The 20752-nt window shown below is 38.6% G+C and overlaps 1 protein-coding gene across 16 annotated transcripts in view; it reads right to left on the reverse strand.

The window, feature by feature from the left end:
• Osbpl8 (oxysterol binding protein like 8) overlaps positions 1-20752 on the reverse strand; it is a 126223-nt gene that overhangs the window by 18841 nt on the left and 86630 nt on the right. For all 16 annotated transcript variants that reach the window (XM_040754898.1, XM_040754903.1, XM_040754902.1 and 13 more), the window contains 9 exons: positions 19874-20077; positions 17871-17955; positions 15115-15286; positions 13429-13666; positions 12551-12735; positions 9055-9136; positions 7572-7670; positions 6843-6939; positions 4371-4469 (listed from right to left, as the gene is read on the reverse strand). In XM_040754898.1, the coding sequence (XP_040610832.1) occupies positions 4371-4469; positions 6843-6939; positions 7572-7670; positions 9055-9136; positions 12551-12735; positions 13429-13666; positions 15115-15286; positions 17871-17955; positions 19874-20077 (1261 nt within the window). The remainder of the gene's footprint in view (positions 1-4370; positions 4470-6842; positions 6940-7571; positions 7671-9054; positions 9137-12550; positions 12736-13428; positions 13667-15114; positions 15287-17870; positions 17956-19873; positions 20078-20752) is intronic.

Below are 20752 nucleotides of genomic sequence, written 5' to 3' on the forward strand. Positions count from 1 at the left end.
CTAAATTAAAGGAAGTTGAACGGTGTTTTATTGAAGTATGTGACTGAGCTGAACTTTAATAGTAAACATACAATGTTAACTTCTGAGAGAAAACAAACTATGAAATGTTTCTCATACTTATTTGGTCATGAAACTCCTACTTTATAAAGTAATTCATGAAACTTAGCAATATAGAAAACACAGAAAATCTTCCTTTAAAAATTCCCTATGGCTACCACTGCGGCTTCCATCCCTGCTGCAGGAGCCAACACACCCAACCATCCTAGTCTCCTGCTCCACCCACGGGACTAGGACTAGATAAACTGGGGCCCACTTCCAGGCCACCTGACTGTGCTTGGGGTCTGCCACTGTGGCTTCCATCCCTGCTGCAGGAGCCAACATGCCCCATCATCCTAGTCTCCTGCTCCACTCACAGGACTAAGACTATCAGGGCCTGTCTTCAGGCCACACTCCTGTGCCTGGGGTATACCACTGGGGCTCCCACCCATCCCAGTGGGATCCAAAGCACCCCAGCATCCTAGTTCATTTCTCCACCCACGGGACCAGGAAGAGGAGAGCTACCGGAACAGTGGACTTGCCTATACCCACTGGAAGGGAACCCTGGTCCCACACCCACAAGGAGAGGAAGAAGCACCTTCTGCACCCACTGGAAGAACGGATGGGAGGGATATAATATAAAAACACACTCAGCAACAGAAAAACCAATATGACACCGCCAGGGTCTAGAGACCCTACACCAGTAAGACCTGAACAACCCAACACAAAAGAAGCAGAAGAGGATGACGTTAAAAACAATTTCATGAAAATGATAGAGGCCCTCAAAGAGGATATGAGAAAACCCCCTAAAGAGATGGAAGAAAAGACAAACCATAATCAACAGAATACAAGAGATGGAAGAGAGAATCTCAGGCACTAAAAATACACTATGAGAAATAGATTCATTCACCAAAGAAAATTTTAAGTCCAACAAATCCCTAACACAAAATATCCAGGAAATATGTGACACTGTGAAAAGACCAAACTTAAGAATAATAGGTATAGAAGGTGAAGAAACTCACCTCAAAGGGGCAGAAAACATATTCAACAAAATCATAAAATAAAACTTACCCAACCTAAAGAAAGACATGCTTAATGAAGGTACAAGAAGCTTACAGAACACCAAATAGAGTGGACCACAAAAAAAAAATCCTCTAGACACATAATAATCAAGACCCCAAACATACAGAGTAAAGAAAGAATATTAAGAGCAGCTAGGGAAAAAGGCCAAGTAGCATATAAACGCAAACCTAACAGAATTACACCTGACATCTCCATGGAAACTCTGAAAGCCAGAAGGTCCTGAATAGATATTCTACCAACACTAAGAGACCACGGAAGTCAGCCCAGACTACTATACCCAGCAAAGCTTTCAATCACTATAGATGGAGAAAACAAGATATTTCATGACAAAACCAGATTTAAACAATACATACCCACTAACCCAGCCCTATAGAAAATTCTGGAAGGAAAACGCCAACCTAAGGAAGTAAACTAAAACCAGAAAAACATAGGCAATAGATAATCCCACTTTACCAACAGGCAAAAGAAAAAAGGGGTGGAAATCCACATACAATTCCACCAACAAGAACCATTCCAAAACAAACAAGAACGAGCAATCAATGGTCATTAATATCCCTTAATATTAATAGTCTTAACGCCCATAAAAAGAGACAGGCTAACAGAATGGATTCGAAGACAGAATCCATTCTTCTGCTGCATACAAGAAATACACCTCAGCTTCAAAGATAGCCACTACTTCAGAATTAAGGGTTGGGAAAAGATTTTCCAATCAAATGGACCCAAGAAACAAGCAGGGGTAGCAATCCTAATATCTAACAAATTAGACTTTAAACTAAAATAAATCAAAAGAGGTGAAGGAAGTCACTTCATCCTCATCATAAGAGAACTCCACCAAGATGAAGTCTCAATTCTGAACATCTATGCCCCAAATACAAAGGTATCCACGTTTGTAAAAGAAACATAACTAAAACTCAAATCACATATAAAACCTCACACACTTATAGTGAGAGACTCAACACCCCACTCTCTTCACTAGACAGGACTACCAGGACTACCAGACAGAAACTTAACAAGGAAACAAAGGAACTAATAGACGTTATGACACAATTGGGTTTAACAGACATCTATAGAACATTCCATCCAAACACAAAAGAATATACCTTCTTCTCAGCCACAGGGGACCTTCTCAAAAATCGACCACATACTTGGCAACATAGCAAACCTGAACAGATACAAAAAAATTGGAATAACCTCTATATCTTATCAGACCACCATGTGTTAAAGTTAGAATTCAACAACACAAATTGCAGAAACCCTACAAACTCATGGAAACTGAATTAATGCGCAATTGCACCATTCCTGGGTCAAAGAAGAAATAAAAAAGAAATTAAAGTCTTCCTAGAATTCAATGAGAAAGAAGGCACAACATACTCAAACTTATGAGACACTTTGAAAGCAGTGCTAAGAGGAAAGTTCACTAAGTACCCACATAAAGAAACTGGAGAATAGTCACATTAGAGAATTGACTCACACACAACTGAAAGCTCTTGAACAAAAGGAAGCAAACTCACCCCAGTGGAACAGATGCCAGGAAATAACTAAATTGAGGGCTGAAATTAATAAAGTAGAAACTAGGAAAACAATACAAAGAATCAATGTAACGAAGAGTTGGTTCTTTCAGAAAATCAACAAGACAGACAAACCTTTATCGAAACTTACCAAACAGCAGAGTGTGAACATGTAAATTAACAAAATCAGAAATGAGAAGGGGGACATAATAGCAGACACTGAGGAAATCCAGAGAATCATCAGGTCATATTTTGAAAATCTGTACTCAACAAAATTTGAAAATTTAAACGAAATGGACAATTTTCTGGCTAGATATCACTTACCAAAATTAAATCAAGAACAGATAAGCAATTTAAATAGACCTATAACACCTAAGGAAATAGAAGTAGTCATCAAAAGTCTCCCAACCCAAAAAAGCCCAGGGCCAGATGGCCTTAGTGCAGAATTTCACCAGAAATTCAAAGAACAGCTTATACCAATTCTCCTCAAGGTATTCCATACAATAGAAGCAGAAGGGTGTTTTCCAAACTCTTTTTACAAGGCTACAATAACACTGATACCAAGCCACACAAAGACACAACTAAGAAAGAGAACTTCAGACCAATATCCCTCATGAACATTGATGCAAAAATACTCAATAAAACACTGGCAAATAGGATCCAAGAACATCAGAAAACTCCTCCACTATGATCAAGTAGGTTTCATTCCTGGTATGCAGGGATGGTTCAACAGAACCGCAAACCAGACCAATGACTCAATGCAGTAACACAAATAAAGATGTATGGACTAAAGTGTAAACTGTGTGACTTACTGGGCCACACTACAGCTTCCATGCCTAGATTTTTTTAATTTGTTTTTTTGTGTATTTTGCCTTGTTTTCTGTTCTTTGGTTTTTTTGTTTTTTGTTTGTTTGTCTTGGTTTTACTTTTAAATTATGTTTTGAGGGGGAGGCCACAAGGGTAGAGGGCGGAGGTGAGGGGGCCGGAAGATGAATGGGATCAAGACGCATGACATGAGACCCACAAAGAATCAATGGATTCTTATCCATTTACAATTGTAGATATTTTAAGAACTATATACAAAGCTCTGAACATTAGCTAGTTTTTTGCCAAATATAAGGTAAGTGTTGAGGCACACACTAGGAAGCCTGAGACAAGACTAAAACTCAATAAAAAGAAATTGTCAGATGAGAGTGAAGAAAAACATTTAAAGGACTTGATACATTGAAGAATTGGAGAGATGTCTCAGCAGTTAAGAGCACTTCTAGAGGACCCAGGTTCAACTCCCAGCACCCATATGGCAGTTCACATTTGTAACTCCAGTTCCAGGGTTTCTGACACCCTCACAGAGACATACATGCAGTCAAAATGAACATAAAATAAAATAAACTATTAAAAAAAGAGGAAAAAAGGTTAATACTTTATAAAGGTTATTAGTTCAAGAGTGCATAAAATAACTTTTCAGGATTCCGAAGAAGTAGTTTCATTTAATTTCAAAACTTTCATCGGAGGTAAGTGCAAGTAAATTCCATTATTATACATAAAATTCTTACAATCAAAAAACAGATATGACTATTATGTGTGAATTAATCCACCACAGAAATAGTCAGCAAACAACAAAACTCTCAAGTAACTATGGGCCAAAGTTTCCAAACAATGTCTGACTATTTCAAACACAACAAACTCCATTCACATACATTTACAAGCCAAGAAACACCTGATGTAAGTATAGACAATATTTACCTTTACAATGAGCATATGGCATTGTCATAACGTAATCTTCACCTCTATTCAAGAAAGTTAATCGTGCCTCTCCCTCTAGTATCGCAGATAATGAGTTTCCTTAAAAAAGAAAAAAAAAGTATTAAATTTCACAAAACTAAACAATTCAAAACAAAGTATATTTGGGACATCTACTAATTTTTCCAGGAGAAAAATTTAAAACTCAATACATGAGTTTACCTCATGTATTACTTGATTCATATTCCCATTCTTATAAAATAAGCATTTTCAAAAGGCTTAGATCAGTACTTGTTTAGGAAAGTAAAATGAAAAAATACCTAACAAATATAATAGCCAACAAAATACTGCTTCATTGTACAGTTTAGTTTGCCTTGTCTGAATATTGATCTCTAAGTCACATATAGATGAGTCTCAGGTTTTAAATATTTATAATTTATTCAATGATCCTACTAATGATTTAAAAATTGGTACACTCCAGGTGATAAAATGCCATAGTGATTTCTTCTCGCTTGTCTCTGTCTTTTTTTTCCCTTAACCTCTGTATCTTTGATGTTAGAGTATAATTAACATATAATAAATGGCCATTTCTTTCCTGAACCTCTGTATCTTTGACGTTAGAGTATAATTAACATACAATGAATGGCCTATATCTTTCCTTAACCTCTGCATCACTGATGGAGCATAACATACACTGAATGGCCTATTTTAAGCACTAAGTGTGACAGTATGTGGCACCGCATAGAGGGTTCACTTACACTAGCACATACCTACATCGACATCTAGACACAGGCTGGGGCTTCAGCATCAGCCCGCACTATATAGAAAGACCACCTCAAATGACTGAGGGGTGGGAATGTAGCTCAGTAATGCAGCCCTTGTCTACCATGCACAAGGTGTGGTTTGATGTTTGATTCCCTGTCCACATGTCTATCTCTTTGCCTGCTTACCTACTGACCAACATACGAGCTACACCTATCTAAACTACCATCCTGAAAGGTCCCCATTATCGTCGGGCGTTGGTGGCGCTCACCTTTAATCCCAGCACTTGGGAGGCAGAGGCAGGCGGATCTCTGTGAGTTTGAGGCCAGCCTGGTCTACAAGAGCTAGTTCCAGGACAGCCTCCAAAGCCACAGAGAAACTCTGTCTTGAAAAAAGCCAAAAAAAAAAAAAAAGTCCCCATTATCTCTGGGGAACACTGATGTTTCCTATCGTTGTATTTTCCCAATTCTAGCACACATTATAAAATATATAACATATTTGGCTTATTTTACCCAGCACATATTTTTCAGATTTATCTATGCTATTGTAACAAGTATTCATTTTGTAAATTGATAATCACTCCAATAGCTATAAGAGGTCTGTCTATACAAGTCGACATTTGGTTCTGTTGATCTGTCATGAGCCAAAGAATAATGTTGTGAATATTTATATAAAAGTCTGCAAATATTTATGCACAACCATAACTTGTCCCTATCTCTATATCAACTTTTCTAGACTCCAACTGAGTGCCTAATAGGCTACTTTGTGAGTTAAACACCATCCCAGATGTCTTACTCAAAGGAAATAATGAGGATTTTTTTTTAAGTTTAAAGTACCCCTGTGAACTCTGGATTTTTCCAAACTATAAAGAACCAGCCCTGGTGTTCATAAGTCATGTTAACACATAAGAAAAAAGAGCACAGTGCAGAGCAACCCCTGAACATAAGCCATGCACCTGTGCTCAGTAAAAGATGTCTACAGAGTGGAGCAGACAGCTTCAAAGTCACGTGGGTATGGGGAGTGTAGCTAGACAGGGAAGGAGTAATGTTAATATGAAATATCAAAAGAAAATTAAGTAGGGGAACATCTTTTAAAATGAAAAGCATGTGCCACACTCCTGGTGGAAGTTGTTATAATTTAGATTTCCTGTGTAGACTAGTTTCTGACTCTCTATCCTCTCATGTAATTAAAATTTAGACTTCTGTTTACTTTTACCTTTTCTATTTCTCCCTTATGATTGTTTTCTCTCAGTTTAAGATTCCTTAGTTGAATTCTCAAAGCTTTTTAAATATCTTTAAAATTAAAAAGCCAAATAATAGCACTTACAGATATTTTCTACTATTATGCAGTTTTGGTTATGCTTTGTTTGAACTGTCAAAGGCATTGTGTTAAGGTTTCCCACTAAAACCAAATTTCTCCATATTCCTTTCTTGTACTCACAAACATTTTCAACAGTGTGCTATTTGGTCCAAGGCTAAATACCATCACTGAGTGATCCAGTGTCAAAGTTTGTTACATGCATGTGATGAAGTTAGGTAAAACATGCCTTACTTCTAAGTGTGCAAGAATTAAACAGGAGTCAGGATTAAAGATGCTTAAAAGACAAGAATTCCTTGCCAAAATGACATAATAAAATTAATTTATTTACAAATAAAAACAACAGAAAACACTAAGTTTTGGAAAAGCACAGTTTAGGGACAAGGAACAACTCACCATAAAACTTGGACTTAGCCAGGATGCTACCACTAAGGCAAAATCCATCTTTTCGGTTACTAACATAAAAGGCAGATATTGGTGGGTGATGGGACACCTATTGAACACAGGAAAGATCATGCCATTTAACAAAACAGGCATACTGTTATGCTAGCATCAAAAGTTCACATCTAAGAAGGAGTAACAAGGAATAGTTGGTAAGCAACGAATGAATCTTAATGACTACAGTCCGGATTTCTGTCTCCAAGGAAATCCACCTCCTGGCATGCACACTCCAAGGCTGGGTGTGAATCAACAAGTTTGTGTGGGAATGATAATATAGCATTTCTAATGAGATTATTAAATAGCTTCCATCCGGGAGGCTATTAGGACACCGTCTCCCTCCTCTCTCCCTCCTCCACATGAGGCATGAGCCCACACACAGAGGTGCTCAAAGTTCTGAGTAAGCAAGGTATTGTGATGGAGTAAAACTATATGGAGGGACCACATGCTGAGAAACTAAACTCTCTTCACAACAATCGCTCACTCCAGTCAAAAGTAAGGGTAAGTGAAGACTGGCTGACATCTTGACAGCAACCACACAAGATAGTCAAACCGGATGGGTTGGGACAGCAACACTCATCAGTGTGATATGGAGTAGTGTTCCGCATTAGAATGTCCAATGTTTACCAAACCTTCCCTAACAAGAAGCTAAACAACAGTGATTTACCAAGTTAGTGTTTCTTATACCTGTTCCGCAATATAGAAGGTTTTGCTGTTTGTTCTGGGATGAATCCATAAACAACGGAAAGTCTCACCGAGTATAGGATTATATGGTTTCTTCAGTCCCTAGTTAAACAAACAATAACAACAAAAACCCTACAAGTTAAAAATTACAAATACAGGTTTAAAATTAAATTGTCTTATTTGGAAGACCATCTTATAATGCTTCACAGTAAACAAAATTTACATGAAATAAAAATAAAACTTGCCGGGCGTTGGTGGCGCACGCCTTTAATTCCAGCACTCGGGAGGCAGAGACAGGCGGATCTCTGTGAGTTTGAGGCCAGCCTGGTCTACAGAGCGAGTTTCCGGACAGCCTCCAAAACAAAACAGACAAACCCTGTCTCAAAAAAAGAAAGAAAGAAAGAAAGAAAGAAAGAAAGAAAGAAAGAAAGAAAGAAAGAAAGAAAGAAAAAAAGAAAATTAAAACAATAAGAAAGCAACTGTGAGAGATGCAGGACATTTCTCTAAGATGCTGCATCAAGAAAGCAATGGTTGCTTCAAACAAACAAACAAACACAAACCCGACAACTGAGTGGTTCAACATCTCCACTCATTCATTTGCTGGAGGCTGAGTTGTCCTGTATTTTGGTTACTGCAAATAGTGAAGTAATGAACATGGGGGTGCAGGTATCTTTTAGATACCATCTCTTTTTGGTATTTAATCAGCATTGGAAACGCCAGATAATACAGTATTTGTATGTCAACATCTCTATCTTTTAGATCTTTTGAGATAGGCTCAAAGTTTAAGTGAGTTGTCTGGGTTCACACATACAGTTCATAATGTTCTTAGAAATAAAAACTCAATTTTCTAATTTATGTTTTGAGGCTCTTTCCATGAAATTCTACTGTGTGATAGTTCTCACTTACTGCTTGACCAGCACAATGGAAATTCACAGACTCTAACTGGAGAAGGTTGAGATCTCCTTTCTTAAAGCACACTTCTCTGTGGACACAGTGATTGTCATTAAGTTAGTGGTGGTAGCTGTCCTCCATTGGCTGTTCATCTTTCCAGATTAAAGCATTTTATTCTATTCTCATAATCTCTTCCTGTCACTGCTCCTTCAAACATACTTGTTACTCTTGCTTTCTGACTGAACTGCTTGGGATAGAGAAGATGAACCAGAACAAAGAAGGACTGTTTTGGCTCTAGCTACCACACACATGCGTTGTATCCTACGTGTTACTTATGTAGCACCCCTCAGTCTATCGTAATGACTAAGAAAATAAAGGCTCAGGAACATGAACCGCTCCTGTGTGCGTGCGTAGTGAGATGCCACAGCAGGTGAAGGCATTTGCCTCCAAGTCTCACGACTTGCTTGATCCCCAAGACTTACATGATGTAAGGACAGAACTGACCTCCACATGTCCACCATAGCACCCAGATATCTACACAAATATTTACACACAAATAAAAAGGTGGAATAAAGAAGCAAAGTACAAACACTACCTTTGGCTTTTTATAGAATCCTGACAAGTACCATTTCACAACTTTCTTCAAACGGAAATATGGATTTTCTTCAAGAGCAGCCCTAAAAACCAAAATGATAAATATAATCATTTCACGTGATCACAAATTCTCTTCCTAACTTACTATGACTTATAGTTGGAAACCTAATTCATATTTAAGTACACAGTAAAACACTCATGTAAATTTACCTCTAGAAACTTTTCCTTGCTGCTGGAGAGCTATCTCAGAGGTTAACACTGCTTATTCTTCTGGCAGGGGGCCAGAGGTCCATTCCCAGCACCCTTGTCCAATGGCTCACAACTGACTGCAACTCCAACTCCAATTCCCTCCTCTGGCATCTATGGGTTGTCTGCATTCATGTGAGTATACCCCCAACCCCCCCAATAGATACACACACATTTAAAAAAACTAATAAAAACAAATCTGTAAAGAACCACTTTCCTCTTTTAATCTGGTTGCCTTATCCCAGCTTTGTGATCTTTTCATGTTTTCATGTACTACCTGGGTCACTGCTGAAAACGTTTTTGTTTTTTTTTGGAAGTTCCAAACCCAAGTGTCAGAAATGGGATTCTGTAGCGCCCAGGATTAACAAGGAGGCCTGTGAGTAACTATGATCAAAAAGTAACCACTCCCTGCTTTTTGAGTTGCCTGGAGATGCGATCTCTCAGCTTCTTGCTCAAGTTACCTGCTGCCATGCCTCCCCAAGATTAGGGATTTCCACAGGAACCAGAAGCCAAAGAACAAACGATCCTCTTTCTCCCATAAAAACAAACACAGATTTTCAAGATCCACACGTTGTGTGGTGCCTTGAAGCCCAGTCAACAGTTTTGACTACAGGTCAGTCCCATTGTCTGAGAAGGAGCATCAGTCAGTCAGTCAGTCAGTCAGTCAGTCAGTGTTCACCTGGTTACATCTGACCTGGACAGCTGGTGTTAGAAATGAACGTACACAGGAGAGAGAACAGAGGGCTGATGGCGGCCTTTCCGATCAAGGACTTGTGGGTTTTGTGTCCCTGCTACAAAGCTGATGTTCCATGTGACAAGTGTGAAAGGAGAGTCATTAAGTCCAGCCAGCAGTGTGTCCCCAGTCAGTCCCTCACCCTCCTTGTGTGTTACCATGCCCATCTACAGGGTTTTGCCAAACAGTCCTCTGCTCTTCCTGTCTGTGTTGTGTTACCAGCCGACTTTCCCCCGGAACAAACTACCAGGGTAACACCTAGTCTGTACAGAAGAAACCTAGAGGAGCCAGGACTCGGCTTCCCTTTGTCCCTGGCCATTTGACTATTATTGCAACTGCTAAAGAAGTGATTGTGAACATTCGAAGTGACTTAAAAACGTTATTTTATATATGAGTACTCTATCTCCCATGTATGCTTTTATGCCAGAAGAGGGCAACAGATCCCACTATAGATGGTTGTGAGCCACCATGTGGGTGCTGGAAACTGAACTCAGGACCGCTGGAAGAGCAGCCAGTGCTCTTAAACTCTGAGCTATCTCTCCAGCACCCTTGAAGTGACTTTTACTGGCAAGTTGTTTTCACTGTTGTTTGTAATGTAGCTATTTACTACATTCTGTTTTCACAAGTGCATCTGACAGTGGACTCTGAATTTGAAGACAAGGTGCAAAGTGGCAGAGGCTAGACTTAGGATTACTGACAACCAGAAAGGCTCCATATGAACACTTGGTCCCTAACTTGGTGGGCACTGCTTAGGAGAGTTTAGGAGGTGTGGCTTTGCTGGAGGAAGTATGTCACTGGGGGTGGGCTTTAAAGAGTACATAGCCTTCTCATACTTTCTGCTCTCTCTGCTTTGCCTGCTCCTTGTTGGCATACCCACCCCTTTCCCGTGTCACGATGGTCTATTTAAACTCTCCCCTCAGTAAGCTGCCTTGGTATTTTGTCATAACAGAAAATTAACCAATACAGGCTTATTTTTAAAAGACTCTTAGAGAGCTCAGTGGTTAAATGCATGGACTGTTCTTGCAAAGGACCTCGGTTTGGTCCCCTGCAGCCAAGTCAAAAGGTTCACAACCACCTGTAACTACAGCTCTAAAGGACCTGATGCCATCTTCGGACCTCTACAGGTACCTGCATGGGCACACATAATACATAATTTAAAAAATAATAAAATCTTAAAAAATAAACAATTCCTTCAAAGTTTTCTTCAAGCAAAAATAAGCAAATACAAACAGTCCCACTTTAAACAACAATGTAGTAAATTATATTTCCTGTGTGCCTTGGTGGCTTTTTCATCATTTTATGAATTTCTTCCTTTTATATGCAGATGTGTCAAACATTTTTTAGCCAGTGAACTATGGCTGGCACTTGAGCTACACTGGATGTTAAGTCCAACAGTCTTGAGTATATCAGTTGGTGTGTGTGGAGTCACCTCTGTAAGAGTGGTTCACATAAGCAGAAACAAAGTACGGAGAGGCCAGCTAGCAATGGCACTGCGATAGCTGCTATAGCTCTAAGGCTGGATCAAAATGTTCAAAAAACGCTCATTGCCTCACAATTCTTTGGAGTCATGTGTGCTGCCAAAAAACTGTGCCCTCTCTTATTATTCACTTGTTATTATTTTCTTTAAGGTACAACCTTCCCACTGATGAAAACAGCATCTCTTAGAAATTCACCATATGAACTTTTCATTCTGAGAATTACTTTCCAAGAGAGATGAAGATAAGAACTACAGAGGAAGCAGAACAAGGGTAAAAGCTCCATGTCAATGGGATATATAAACAATACTATTCTGCTATAGCCTTTATCTGCATTTTCTTATTTTGCATGAGGTTCAAATTCAAGAACTGTTTCCATTTCATTTTTTCTACTTCCCATTTTCTGTAAGTTATTAGATATCTTCACTCTATTTCTAAGAGATAGCTTGTTAGCTAGGCACTCTTTTTATTGGGGGAGGGGGTGAATAAGTCTTGCTACAAGCCCTGGCTGGCCTCAGGCTCACAGCAAGTCTCTTAATGCCAGCATCACCAATGTGCACCACCATGCTGGCATTACGAGCTCTTTTACTACTACATCATTTGTAAAGCTTTCCTATATATAACATACCAATCATCTCTTGATATGGATTTACTTATGTTTTCAATGTTTACTAATGTGATTAATAACTACAACTGAAAACAGATATGGACAGCATATATGGGTGCAGATTTTTAAGACCAAATCACTGGGCCAAAACTTAGTAGCACAGAAAACCGCCCCAAGACTCCACAGATGTGGCAACAGGTAAAATATGGAAGGGTGAGCACAAACTTGCTATTCCCCAGAGGATGACCTCAGCTGTTACCTACCTTGTTTGTTAGGCAGAGTCTCTCACTGGCCTTGCTGAGCCGCAGGAATCCACCTTTCCCCACCTCCTGCTCCTGAGATTACAAGTGCATGCCACCATGTCTGACTTTTGCTACATTCTCAAGGCATGCTAAACCCAGGCAGGGATCTTCTATTTCTAGAAGACTCTACTTACTCAGACAGGAAGTCTGCATGATAGTAGTAGTCTGAGAGTTTATCCAGGAAAGAACGCGGCTCCAAAATAAATGTAGGAAGAACCACCCTGGACAGGTCCATGCCAGGACGGACTTGTTTGAGCAGAGTCCAGATAAGGCTTTTGTTTTCTTCAGACACAGTTTCCGTTTGAGAAGCTTCACCTGCCTTTAACAATTATAACACAATGCACTGAAATATTTATCTTAGACACACAGACAAAACAGTAAATGATAAAAACATGACTCTCCATGATGACTTCAAGTATCATGAAAACATGTAACAACCATCTCGGTAATAAAGTCTAGGCTATAAAAGTAAAAAAAGAGCTGCAAGAAGTATCAAAATAATAGCATATTCAAAAGAACCAGGTTCTATTTTTTTTTTGTTCAGTTAAAGTTATTTTTTATTGAGACAAGGTAGCCCAGGCTGTGTTGAAACTTGCAAACTTCCTGCTTCATTTTCCCAAGTGCTGAGATTACAGGCATGTGCCACCATACCCAGATTTGTAGTTTGTTGTTTTTATACATTTACTTTTATATGCACTGGTAATAACAAGCAAGTTTTAAATTTATACTATTTACAATTTACTTTATACCTGGCAATGCCATCAAGTAATATTCTATTTCAAAAATAGACTTGAAAATGTAGACTTGAAGTTTAGCAGACCGCACTGGCATTTGGGTATGTTTTTGGTCACGTATAAATATAAATAAATTTCACAATACACCTCTGAAGAACATGTGGCATATAAATATTCTTTGGGGAAAACAATAAGCCAGGCAATAATATCTGTAATTGTGTGCGGGAAGTTTCTAGAGTTAATAAGCTGGAGTCTCTCTGGCCCTAGAAAGTGCTCACCTCCCCGAGTTCTTCATGGCTCTGCTCCATGTAGGTGGTCTCCTTTAAAGGCTCAATGGGCTCTGGTTCAATGTAAGAATCATCTTGTCTTTCTGATGTATCTGTATCACTTTCTTCACTTTTCCCCATCACCTCATTGTCAGACTCATCGTGCTCTTGATCATTTTCTTTGTCAGATTTATCAGAATACATATCTTGGTCCTTAAAGTGCTGTCTTTCAATTTCACTATCATTCAACCTTAGTGGAATAATTATATGGAAGAACAAAGGAGGCTAAGGATATCCATAAATCAGAACAAAATGTACCATTTTCTGTAAATTTGCTATGTGCTGTGCACAGTTCTAAGTGCTTTACTTAGTTTAGCTTACGTCATCTTTGGAATTACCCTGCCAGGTAATACTTTTGTTCTTTCACAGATCAGTGAGCAAAAGCACAAAGAAATTAAACAGAGGCCTGCAATGAAAGATGACAAACTGAGTGCTTGCCTCTCTACTCTTGGGGCTTAAATGCTCTCACAAAAGAATATAGACTACTTCTTGCTAGGTCCACCCACCTACTGTTTTACAAACACTATTACTGGAAGCAGGATCACCATCACATCTGGTTTGAAGGAAAACACTAAGTCAAGACCATCAGGTTCCCAGCTTAGTTTATTATGACTTTCCACTGCAACCAGCTCCAAAGTCACCCAAAAATGACCCCTTAGAATAAGATGGAAAATATGCTTTGAGACATATCCAACATATATCTGATAGGCTTCACTGAGAGGGAAAAGATCACAGGGAAGAATGGGAGTGACAATTCCAGCTTAAAGAAATAAGCTCATAGCCCCAAGGTGAAGCTTTAAACGATGAAAAGAGGGAATGGTGGGATTTTTTTTATACAAAGCAATAAAAAGATGCCTGAAAAACATCTGTACATTACATCCCAGTTGTGCCAGAGAAATATTATGTTAGTATTAGCTATAATGAATGCTTCGGGAGACAAAACCACAATTCAGCTATAGTTTCCAATAAAAAAATGTGTCCACAGGACCTGGAGAGACAGCTCAGTAGATAAGTGAACTGACTTCTCTTCCAGAGGACCCAGGTTCAAATCCAGCACCCGCATCATCTATAACTGTCCCATGGGACTGACACCTTCTTCTGGCTCATGAAGGCATTGGAGGAATGCGGTGCACAAACATATATGCAGGCAACATACCCATACACATAAAAAACCAAACCAAAACATAAACATGCTTCCCAAATGGCAGGCAAAATCCAATGCTATTTCAAAACATGCGAAGATCAATGGAAGAAAAGGTGTTTCTCATCATTTGGAGGACAGAAACCTTCACATGGGATACAGAATTCAAACTGATCATGAAATGGGATTATGACAGAAGGAGACAGCAAGAAGTAGAAACCATTCTTAATGGAAGGAACACTATGTACAAAGACAAAATAGATACTCAGCTCCCTTGTACCTGGAAAAAAGAATAATGCACACTGGCTAAAATAAAGAAGATAAATCTCTATGCCTGATTTTTAGCAAATAAACTAATTATAAAGGCCTTAAGCCACATAATAATGACAGGCAAATTTCAACACTATACACATTATGAAGGTAGTAGAAACGACAACTGACTTCATGAACAAGATGATCCCAAAAGCATCACCAAATTAGCAGCAATAGCCACTTACTGGAAGTTGTCACCGCTGTGGAGATTGTTAGCACGCAGTAAGCCATACAGAGTCACATGTGTGTTATCTGAGGAAATACTCAGGTCATGTTCCTTTCCTTCCCTGATCATTGTACGTTTAAGAAGACTAGAACATTTCAAAGCCAACTCCAAGGCATCCATCCAGCACCTACCTAGAAGAACACGCAAGAAAATTAATGAAACCAGTATTCATATAACTTAACCCTCTTACCTTTAAATTACTGTTTCTTTGAGAAACAAGCACTAGAAAAGTTAATTTAAACATAAAAGTTTGCCAGGATTTTAGTGCAATCTTTTTATGCATGCTTTTTAAACAATAAGCATTTTAAAAATTACAGCAAATAGGAGACAGCATGTATTATGTAAGCATATCCAATCTAAAATAAACTATCTCCCAAAACTTCAAACACTAACATGCAATTTTAAAGTATCAAGTGAGGTACACAAATTACACTGAGGAGAACATGTTTCTGCTATAAACTACCTGAAATAATGTTTCATTGATGACATTAGGTCTGTCCCCAGGTTTAGCATCTACTCTATGTACATGCATGGAAAGATTTTGTTAGTGTGTACTAGTCAATCTCGGGCTTTGCTGGCACATTTTCACATGTATAGAGAGCACATTCACCCCACCTCTCCTTTCTCTTGACTTCCTAACGTTTGCTTCTACTCTCATACTCTATTTGTTTTCTTTAGCTCTCACATACAGAAGAAAACATGCAACACTTGTCTTTTGTAACCTTGGTTATTTTTGCTTAACATAAAAAATTTAAGCTAAAGGACATAGTCAACAAGACAAAAAGGCAGCCCACAGAATGGGAAAAGATATTCACTAACCCCACATCTGACAGAGGGCTGATCTCCAAAATTTACAAAGAGCTCAAGAAGCAAGTTTCCAAAACACCAAAGGATCCAATTTAAAAGTGGGTTCTATTGAGAATTCTCTATTTAGTTCTGTAGCCCACTTTTAAATTGGATCCTTATGCATATACCCAAAAGATGCACATTCATACAACAAGGACATCTGTTCCACTATGTTCATAGCAGCATTATTTGTAATAGCCAGAACTTGAAAGCAACCTAGATGCCCCTCAACCGAAGAGTGGATAGAAAAAATGTGGTACATTTACACAATGGAGTACTATTCAGCAGAAAAAAAACAATGGAATCCTGAGATTTGCAGGCAAATGGATGGCACTAGAAGAAACCATCCTCAGTGAGGTAACCTAGTCATAAAAAGACAAACATGGTATGTACTCTCTCATATATGGATTTTCGACATGGAGCAAGGGAGTGTCAGCCTACAATCCCATGGCCAGAGAGTCTGGGAAACAGAACCTTCAACCAATGACTGATGGAAGCAGAGGCAGACTCCCACAGCTAAACACTGAGCTGAACTCAAGGAACCCAGTGATAGAGAGGGAGGACTCATGAGCAAAGGGGTTAAGACTGAGCTGGTTTAACCCCCAGAAACAGCTGACCTGAACAAGGGTTAGCTCATGAATCCCAGACTGATGGCTGGGAATCCAGCATGGGACTGATCAAGACCCCCTGAATGTGGGTGTCAGTGAGGAGGCCTAGGTAATCTAGAGCCTTGGATAGTAGATCAGTATTTATCCCGGGTATACAAATGGACTTTGGGTGCTCATCCCACAATGAGAGATGCACTCTCACCCTGGACTCTTGGGGAAGGGTCTAGGCCCTGCCCTGTATGAAATGACAGACTATGGACACCCCTATGGAGGGCCTCACCCTCCCTGGGGAAATGATGGGGTGCTGAGGGGGGGTTAGTGGGAAGGTGTGGGAGGAGGGGAAGGAAAGGTAGAGGGACCTGGGGTTGACATGTGAAGCAACCTTGTTTCTAATTAAAATTAAAATTTAAAAATAAAAATAAAAGAAAATACCTATACAACGCTATCAGTAACTGCCATGATTGTTAATATTAATAGCCTTCTTTCATAATTACAATTCTATCAGTGGAATTATGAAATAGATTAATATCTAAGTACGTCAAAATCCATACTTGTTTCAAGATCTGGCAGAAAATTTAACCATATAAAATATTTCATATTGAAATCTATGTCTGTATTTTAATATAAACAGTAATCCTCTAGTATTATAAGGTTGTAAAGATTCCCTACACCAAGTTAATCTAAACCATAAAGTTTGACAGTAAAGAACCAATCTACCATCACTTACAAAGCTTTTAAGTTATGTTACATATATACATACGTGTGTGTGTGTGTGTGTGTGTGTGTGTGTGTGTATTGTTCTCTCTGTATGATTTGCCAAATAAATTACATATTTGGCTATGGTGGGAGGTGTTTATAAAGTTATTTGTATTTTGTTTTCTTATGTAAAATAAATTCAAACCAGTGTTATGTGTTCCACAAACATTAATGTAACTCTCTTAAAAATGATAACGTTTAATGAATTACTAAAAAACAAACAAACAAACTAACTAACAAAACCAAAACTATTAGTCCCAAAAGCACTGTTGTGTCAGGGGAGAGAGAGAAAATCTGAGGTGCTAACACTGTCCAGTCACACTTGTCCCTCCTATCAGAGTTCTCTGCTTGCCTACAGAAATGTATTTAGCTTTCCCCATGGTTTATGGTTACAGTGTTTTGTTTCAAGTATCCTACAAAAATATGATATCCTCCAAGGTTAGCACAAAGTAATATTTAAAGTAATTCCTGAAAGATGAGAGCCAATCCATCAGAAAGTACTTACCATCTGACTCTGAAGTTGCTCGGATAATCAAGTAACTGCTAGGTAAGGGTTGGGTTATGGATCCAACTGCTTCACCCTTTGGACCCTTAGTAAGAAAAAAGAAAACAGAAGGTACAGGGTAAGTATTGTGAGAGACCAACAATAACTTAGCATGATTATTCGTATCAGATGTGGGTTATCAGGCACAATTACAATCTAAAAGTAAACAAGCTTTAATTATGCCTGTCTTAAGAATGCCAATTTTAGCCAGGCAGTGGTGGCATACACCTGTAATCCTAGCACTTGGGAGGCAGAGGCAGGTGGATCTAAGTTGGAGGCTAGCCTGGTCTACAAAATAAGTTACAGGACAGCCAGAGATACACAGAAAAAACTTGTCTTGAAACCCCCCCAAAAGAATGCTAATTTTAGTATTCAAGTATTCTTTCCTGACAAATATGCCTCCTTAATAAAAAGTTGAACAAATGATAGCATTTATCATTTAAATATTATCTGTACGTACTGCTCGTATAGTAAAGAAAACCCAATTTTTTTGTCTTATTAAAAATTTATTTTTATATTGGTTCTATAAATGACATAAAAGTCTATATTTCTTTTTTTCTCAATATATGATTTTATTTAAATTAGAAACGTGAATGTTTCACATGTCAGTCACAGCTCCCTCTCCCACCCCTCTTCCCTTGTCCCTCCACCAGCCCCCCCAGCGCCCCACCCAATCCCCACATCATTCCCCAGGGAGGGTGAGGCCCTCCTTGGGGGGATCTCCAAAGTCTGTCATTTCATCCAGGGCAGGACCTAGGCCCTTCCCCATGTGTCCAGGCTGAGAGAGCATCCCTCTATTTGGAATGGGCTCCCAAAGCTCATTCATAAACCATGGTAAACACTGATCTACTGCCCAAGGCCCCAGTGATTTCTGTGGCCTCCTCACTGACACTACATTCATGGAGTCTGGATCAGTCCCCTGTTGGTCTCTCAGCCATCAGTCTGGGACTCAAGAGCTCCCCCTTATCCGGTCAGCTGTGTTTATGAGAAGAAAACCCAATTTTTAACATACTGACACAATTAAAAAAATTTCTATTTTACAGGTTTTACTACATGAGAGACACTGTATTTCTAGAAGTTTGAAAAAAGTCACTGGAAATATAATTCACTAGATATAAGGAAATGAATTTTGACTGGGTCTATGGGAAAATAAATATCTACTTTATAATCAATTATATGTTTCAAAGACTGATCGCAAAAACCTTTACTTTTTCTGAATCAAGAAAGAAAAGAGAATTAATTCATTAACTGTGATTATTTAAAAAAAATTTAAACAAAACACTAGGACCTAGAATCGGATCACCCCAATTTTCACCTTATCACCTACTAGGAAAAATGCTATAGTAAACACTTTAGGATTCAATCTTATCTATGTCCTTCCAAGTCTGAGGGTGAAATAACAGACTCCATGCAAAATCTACAGGTTAATTTCCTCTCTCTATGGTTGCTCATATAGTAAGAAAATCTAAAATTTACCATACAATTTTAATGCTAACAAGAATTTTCATCATATAGGTATCACTAGATGAGAAATACTGTAAGTGTAAGTTAGTTAGTTGGACATTTAATTGTAACCTCACTAGTAAAAACATAAATTCCAAAACAGAAATAATTCTGTAATCCTAAATTTATTCCTCAATGAATCTAGACTACTGTCACATAAATCCCAAATACTTTCCTAGGAACATCAGTGTTTCTCTGTTATTCCGTTAGTCCTTTATTCAAGGTCTGGTATTCACTTAGTCCTTTAATCATCCTAGAGACTAAAGTAATGATCTCACTGTGAAAATTTAAGATTAGGTGACTTGGTTAATGTAAACTACATTGTCCATGGTTTGTAGAATTCTGTGACCATTAATCAAAAAAAGCACTTCTGTTTTCCTGCTTATACTGATACTTTTAATTATAGAGACATTAGTTCCCTATCTTTAAAGAAAGCTTCATCTCAACAAGTTTTCACATACCTTCACTGCCCAGATAGACTGCTCCAAAGGATGGAAAAGCTTGAAACAAAAGCCATCCTTTTTTGATGGGCGCTCAATGATCTCACAAGCATTCAGAAGGACTGTTCCAACCCACTGGCCATTCTTTTGTGTTTTATAGATCAGAAGCACCCCAGGTTTCAACACACACCACAACTTGGTCCAGCTCTTTAGGGTACCGCGAATCTACAGAAAAACATATTTATTTGAAAGATTGGTATCTGTTTCTCTTTCTAGACTACAGAATAATAAACTGGATAGTGGCTACCGAGATGTTTTAATCTAAAGTTCTAGTGCACACACATTTACACTGAATAGGTCTTTAGTTAAAAGGCTACTTCATGGTATGCAGTGCAGACAAATGTGGAGTCAACACAGCTCCAGATTCTAGGCAGCTCAGACTTTCATAGAATAGAAGGCCAAAGTTTCAAAATTATACATTCAGTAGAATCCTAACCTCCTTGATCACTTCAGGGGTCATTAAAATACACTTCCATAGTACTGAAATTATTCTTTTTGTAGCAGTTGTTACAAATGTAATTTATGGGAATAAATGACTATTCTGCCTTTTCTAGCTTCCCTTTTCTGAACACTTTGGACACAACCAAGGCATTCCCTAAATGTTTGGTAAATAGGAGGAGGAAGAAAGAACCTTGACCAGACCACAGAGACTACTGAGTTCCTAAAACCGCCCTCCTTAGGTGACTGTTCCCAGTCATTACCTAAGGTGTGCTATATAAACATCTAGGAGGAAGCCTGTAAGTGTAAGTACATTATCAATTATTTTTATGAAATGTCCTGAATGCTCTAATGCCCTTAAGGTCTAATGCTGCTGCTAACTTTGTCAAGTTTTTCTATCAC

Source organism: Mesocricetus auratus, unplaced genomic scaffold (genome assembly GCF_017639785.1).
Source record: "Mesocricetus auratus isolate SY011 unplaced genomic scaffold, BCM_Maur_2.0 Super-Scaffold_100011, whole genome shotgun sequence".
NCBI classification, from domain to species: Eukaryota; Metazoa; Chordata; class Mammalia; order Rodentia; family Cricetidae; genus Mesocricetus; species Mesocricetus auratus.